At 29.1% G+C, this 6,864-nt stretch overlaps 1 protein-coding gene across 2 annotated transcripts; it reads left to right on the forward strand.

Annotated features, from left to right (window-relative positions):
* Positions 1-10: 10 nt before the first annotated feature.
* On the forward strand, positions 11-1,971 carry LOC125073346 (CCAAT/enhancer-binding protein gamma-like). 2 transcript variants are annotated; one of them, XM_047684137.1, is made up of 3 exons: positions 11-202; positions 309-477; positions 802-1,971. In XM_047684137.1, exons 2-3 carry the CDS (start codon positions 364-366, stop codon positions 1,051-1,053), a joined length of 366 nt encoding a protein of 121 aa, XP_047540093.1. In that variant the 5' UTR covers positions 11-202; positions 309-363; the 3' UTR covers positions 1,054-1,971. The 2 variants fall into 2 exon arrangements, with proteins under 2 accessions (XP_047540093.1, XP_047540092.1); XM_047684136.1 differs by having other exon boundaries at positions 11-477.
* The last annotated feature ends 4,893 nt before the right edge of the window (positions 1,972-6,864 follow it).

Consider the following 6,864-nt stretch of genomic DNA (forward strand, 5'->3'; position numbering starts at 1 on the left):
CAGTGATGTCAACTGTGTCTGTGATGACACAAGTGAGATCTCTAAAGTGAGTGACGTTATTGTTTTCTGGATCGCCAGTTTACACAACAATTGAACTTTACTCGAATATTTTTTTATACGTAAAGTGCTGTGGAATATCTTATATCTATCTTAATAAACGATTATTACGTAATTTAGTGTGGCTTGTTATTGCGCGAGAAAAGTAAGTCAATATAAAATCTAAATTGCGTCATATTTTATATAGTTGTAAAAAATAATGTCATCATAGTTTTTTTTACAATAAACACTTTTATTTTTATAAATCCAAGTGAATATACGGTCTTCTCCGTGCACAATCAAATCCAGTGATTATAAAGAATTTTGATGATATTAGACGATTTTTGGGATATGCCACCACAAAAACGCGGGAGACGGGGGGTTAGTGATGCTGATGATGAGGACGACGACTACAGGCGACGTCGAGACCGTAATAATGAGGTAAAATTACTTTTATAACTTAAATTCAAATTGTGTCACAATAAATTAAGTTGCATAAAATTATCTAACAAGGTATATTTTCTATATACTATAGTTAACCTTTTTATTAATATGCCTTGCAGATCTAAATCTATTAGGCTAGACGATTACTACATAAAAGTATGTAATTAAAAGAATGTTATATAAAAAAGATTTCTGCTCATTATGCGTTATAGCAAACTACATGATTTTGTAAACAATAACAAATAAAATCAAACATTTCTATGCAAGTTATTTAATGGTTGTTATTTACATGAAAATAATAATAAAATAAAATGTTGGCAGGCAGTCAAGAAGAGCAGATATAAGTCTAAGCAGCGGACACAGGAGACATTTACACGGGTAAATAAACTGAAGGCTGAAAACCAGATGCTAGAAGAAAAAGTGAAAACATTAACGAAAGATCTCCAATTTCTTAAGGAATTATTTATGGAATATGCGTCTAATTCACAAGACCCTAAATTTGAGGGTATCGATCTAGAAAAACTCCTAGAAGATGTGCAAGATGACAAGAAGGATTCTAATAGCAGTAAATAATAAGTATAAGACAAGATCTCATATTAATATAATGCAATTTGCGTTAATATCACAATTATCTATTTATATACACAAAGACGAAACACCTCAGTAGTCCAGACCAGACCAGTCTTTTCTCTTGCATTTGACAACTGACTATTATTTCTAATTTGGTAGCTTTTGAGGACCTTCAGTGCTACCAACTAAAAAAAGTTTTTTTTTAATATTAATTAATTATAACATTGAGATTTTGACCACTAGGTAAACACTAGCATATAAAATTGGATATATTATGTACATAAAAGTGTAACCCATAAGAAATATAATTCACTGACAATATATTACTGAGAGTAAAATTTACATAATTTACTTTAGGTATTTGCTATGTTAAAATAATTAAAAAAGTACAAGTTGAGTCGATTAAATTTAGAATTAGTCTATTGTACAGAATATATAATTACTAAGAAACATGCTTTTTGTTTAAATGATTTAAGCTTATATGAAATGGATTTTAGTAAACTGACTAATTCTTAACTATAAAATACCTTAACAATTTCTGTAGGTTGATTGATATAAATTTTATTGAATAGTTTTTTTAATGTTACATAAAGAGGCTCAGGTCTTTTTGCAAAGGTTTTTAAAACCATATTGATTTAATTTTATAATTGTCTCAAATATGTGTTAAACTAAGAAAAGTCAATTGTTATTATTTTCGTAAATATTACATTATGGATTTTAAAAAAATAGCTTAAAAAATTATATAAACAATCAAAATATGTTGTTGTCTTTAGTGTGGACTATAAGTAAAATATTTTACACAAAATTCAAATATATTGAATAGATATGTTATTTTTTTAAATATCTAATTAAGTGTCTATTTTTCTTATTTGCATTTAAAATAAAGCCTATTCAAATGTACTCAGAGAACTCATCAAATCAGTTTTCTTATAAGTAATTTTAACAGTTTTTTTTATCTTTATAAAGTAATAGACAATAGAACATTATATGTAGATTTTTTAATCATGTTTTTTTTTTGCTTATTGACATTTTTTGTGTACAAATAAGTAATTTAATAATTAATTGATGTGAGGATCATGAAAAAATTTTTTTAATTAAATTTCTCTCCAAGACAGAATTTATTAATCTATGTATGTATGTTTTAAATATCCTGTGATACATACAAAAAAATTAAATCATATTTTACTTTACCATGTCTGTTTTATTTAAATACTACTAATATTATAAAGTAGAACTTAGTATAGTTATAACTTTGTTTCAAAGCCCCAATTTAAGAAAAAATAGACAGCCTATTTATTGAGCAAGGTAGTACTTATAACATCACGAGACCCAGGGCAAGGAATAATGAAGTTAGATACGGGTAAAACTGTATAATATAATATTAATACTATACTTTGTTACCCGCTAGCTTCGCAGGGCATAAAATATACCTGAAAAAGAAGTAAGCATCAATGGAAATCAAAAAAATACTACGTACCGTTCCGCGTGGATTATAGATTAAGTTCAGTAAGTCATTTTCACGTGATCGACATACAAAGGAAAAGTCATAATATATATAATTTATGCATTGCTCCTGTCCTTTCGTCTAAATATTACGGATACGGTTGCGAACATTTAGATATAAACTTAAGTAAGTACATATACTATAGTCCAACCATAACAGAAAAAAAGCCAAATAAATTTGACAGCAAATTGACACGATATCATTGGTCGAGATTAATCAAATCTATGATATTCACTATGGATTTGCGAAAAAATGCCGTTTTTGAACGTCGACGAAACTGTTATCGGAATCTTGGAAGTAAGATTATAGTGTAAATAAGCAGTTAAGTGCAATAATGTTGTGTTAAAAATAAATATATATTAATCATAAACTCTCAGTACTGCACAATATAGCAAAGAGTTATTAGCAAATTGCATGAAAGACATAAGTCTAAGGTTCGTTTTCCTACTTCCATTGGAATATTATAGGGTATACATATTTATATTGCTTTTTTTTATTTCGTTAATCGACCACAGTAGCTGACGTAAATTACACAGCACTCATTAGCAGATATTTCTCGTAGATAGCAAACGGACAGTGGACTTTTTAGCACTTGTGCCTAAAGGTGGTAACTGATAACAGATCTATTCGCAATATCCATCAACCTATTTGGCAATACCTAACAGCGATTGTTGTAACTCCGGCACTACGAGTCTCCATGATGCCGGTTTTGCGTATTAAAACAAAACCATTGTACATATATTTACTATTAATTATTATTGGTAATTGCGATATTATAGATATGACTTTGTTTGGCACTTTAAACAGTCGATTTTTAAACGACAATTAATTAAGTATAGTCTGAATTGATTTTCCAGACATCACAAATAAATATATAAAATACAAATAAATTATATACTAATATTTAATTGTTGACAGAGTAAAACATTTTAAAATAAACTTCCTACATTGAAAATTATTTTTTTGAATTCATATTTTTTACGTTAAATATCTTAAATTATGCATAATAATTCTGCTTTGTTTTTCGTTTCAAAATTCTAATCATGAACATTATACTTGACATTAATGAAAAACGAATCAAAACTTACAGTTAACGCGCCATGAAAATTAAAAAATCTACTTTCACAGCAACCATTGCGAAGATTTAAATATCTAATAAAGATTTGATTAAAGAACATATTAAACAGATAAAAATAGGTACAATGTTCCTAAACGTATTAGAATTACCAATAATGAAATACCAAAGTCTACAAAACACATACGTAACGTATAAAAACAGAATCTAATAATAAAAACACAAAGTTTTTGTGTATTACGTACCGCAGCCGAAGCTCCGCCCCCTAAGATCTTATCATAATAACGTCATCATGACGCGCGATGTTTAACTCCGTTCTCGTTCGGGTTCGTCCTTATTTCTATCAAATTAATAATTTGTTTAATATTATTTTGTCATATCTACGTAATCTAAAATTTGAATGAGGGGATGGCAACACAATCAACAAAGATGGCGTACCTAGAACCTACGAAATATAATCGATAATATAAGAAATTGTGACTCTGATTGAGACATTGTATTTATAAACATAATTCTTTTTTAAAATTATCTTATGATAATACAGACTGCGCCTGTGTACTGTACACATGGCGCAGTCGTTTATGACATTTTCTTTATAATTATTGTGAATTGTGAAGATGACGTCATTTAATCTTCCTGAAAATTTAATTTTGACTGGAAATTTATGGAAAAATTGGAAGATATTTGAACAAAATTTAACTTTGTATCTAATCGCTTCTGGTTTAGAAAAAGAAAATGATAAAAGAAAAATCGCTATTTTATTAAATATCATAGGAAAAGACGGAGTTCAAATTTACAATAGCTTTCCAGATCCAGAGGAATCAACCTACGATGACGTAATTAGACAGTTTAGGGAATATTGTATACCTAAAAAGAACATATTACAGTCAAGATTTATATTTTATCAAAGGAAACAATATACTGGGGAGAGATTTGATATTTTTTTAACAGATGTAAAAAAAATAGCAAAAGATTGCAGATTTGTATGTGAAGAGGAAGCCGTGAGGGACAAATTAATTTTTGGAACATCGGACAAATACACACAGAGAGAAATTATTTCACAAGGAGACATCAAGCTGGAAGAAGTGATAAGCAAATTAAGATTAGCAGAGCTCGAAAATATGCACGCCGCCGAAGTGCAAGATAATGTTAATAAAAGTAAATCAAAATAAAATAAAAGTAGACGCTCTTTTACAATTGAAAAAAAACTTAAAAACAAACTAACCAAGCTATTATGGTATAACGTTAAGGTTGTACCAACAAATAATTTTTGGCATACCTGTATAAAGTTAAATTAGTTTGTAAAAGATTAACTCTGACAAAATAGTTTTCTGAATGTTGTTAAAAATATTGTAGATAAAATCTACTGTATTTAGTTTTAACAACTTTAAAAGGAATAGAAAATGTACCTATCTATTAAGATTGACGTTTTCCTTGATTTTAAGAAATAATTTTACGAATTTTATTTAAACTTAATTATTTCGCAAAATCGAGCTTTTTTTAAATGGCATAAAAAACTTGATAACTCCAGCTAATGGTTTTACGGAATCATTTTATATAAGTATTAATTTAAAAAAATATTTCAAAAAACCATTAACTGAACGGACGAATTGTTCGCATAGTTACTGGCTGTTCGTTTCTAGTCACATTAAGAATTTTGTAACTTTTAAGTTAAGATGTAAGTATAAGTAATCATTACATAGTATAAAACAAAGTCGCTTACCGCTGTCTGTCCCTATGTATGCTTAAATCTTTAAAATTACACAACGGATTTTGATGCGGTATTTTTAGGAAGGTTTATATGTATAATACATGCACAATATAGTAGAGAAACACTGATCATTTTAAAGGTTCCTAAAGTGATGTCTTAAATAAATACTTTTTTTTGCGCTAACATTGCAAACGCTGTTTGAACCCTACGACATAGATCAAAATAATGTACTACAATATTACACACTAAAAAGGTGTTCAAAAAAGTCCGCGATGTTATATGACTATCTCTTAGAGTTAACCCACAATAACCATTTCTCCTTTACTTACATTTATCCTTTACTTTTTGCGAGAAATAATGGCTTATTTACAAAGCAATACAGCATTAATCCATAACCTAATAAATTAAGTACCTTAAACACATTGTGCATTTAATATAGACCAATATGGCCCTTTACACCGTGTAATTTAAATGAATATTTTCGAAGATATTACAGATTTAAAACGCAGGGACAGCGGTTTGTATTATCTAATGACTGAAAAACTGTGAACGTTGTAAGATATTTAGTATCAGCATTGCACCCGTGCAAAGCCGGGGCGAGTCGCTAGTGTAATATAAATGTAAGTAATAGACAAGACCATGCTGGGACTGTTTGAAACATCAATATCGGGCGTATATATAATTTCCTCGAGTGATAAATACTGATTTCTCTCTTTTCGTCTTAACTGATTTAACCTTCGAAAAAGGAAGACAGCATTTTTTTTGTCCTATTATTATTAAGGGGCCTTTATGGACAGCCTATGTTTCGAATCGTCACACGCAAAAATAAATCAAAAATGGTTCAAAAATTAAGACTGAATCAGTTTAAGAGAATTACTAACAAATTCATAAATTTTAATTAAAATAGGTTTACTAAGAATAGAAATAACAGCACCAATATTTAAAAAAACTGTTCATTTAGAGTTTCTCTCAAATAAGACAGTATCGTTTAACTAATTAACGCACAAGCAATATTTATTGGTAAGTCGTTTAATTTTATGGCATTGAAAATAATTTATAGTTAAAAGCTCAGTTATGAGTAAGTGAGAAAAATCTCCACTAAAATTTTTAGATAGTAATAACCAAACTGCTATAAAAGTTGCCAAAAATTAATGAGCTACAATCAGACCAAATTACAGTTTCTTTTGTAAACCCGATGTTTATATTTATAAAGGACTATGCATATGTTTAAGTTTCATCCATGGAGAAGGATGTTTTTTATTCGGCTGCGAAGCTGCGAACTTTGAGTAAGATGGACTTTACGAGGATGTACAGCGAAGGTGTAAAACAGTGTGATTTTTTCCACCAGAGATGAGAGAGGACACTCCGCGATACAAAGATGCGTAGCAAAGCTGTTGAACAATGTGTAGCTGAGCGAGGCTAGTAAAATGAAATGATACTATAGGTGGATTTCTTTTAGTATCCCTCGCCCATCTCTGGTAGATATGCAGCCTTATTTTTTTCTAATACATAGGTATCATATAT

The sequence above is a fragment of the Vanessa atalanta genome, chromosome 24 (assembly GCF_905147765.1).
Source record: "Vanessa atalanta chromosome 24, ilVanAtal1.2, whole genome shotgun sequence".
Taxonomy (NCBI): Eukaryota; Metazoa; Arthropoda; class Insecta; order Lepidoptera; family Nymphalidae; genus Vanessa; species Vanessa atalanta.

What these genes read in the sequence shown, in the direction of transcription:
- LOC125073346 (XM_047684136.1), top strand. Translation starts at nt 364, where the DNA reads ATGATATTAGACGATTTTTGGGATATGCCACCACAAAAACGCGGGAGA. An exon ending in GTCGAGACCGTAATAATGAG is followed by an intron (nt 478 to 801) that starts GTAAAATTACTT and finishes AAATGTTGGCAG; the next exon opens with GCAGTCAAGAAGAGCAGATA.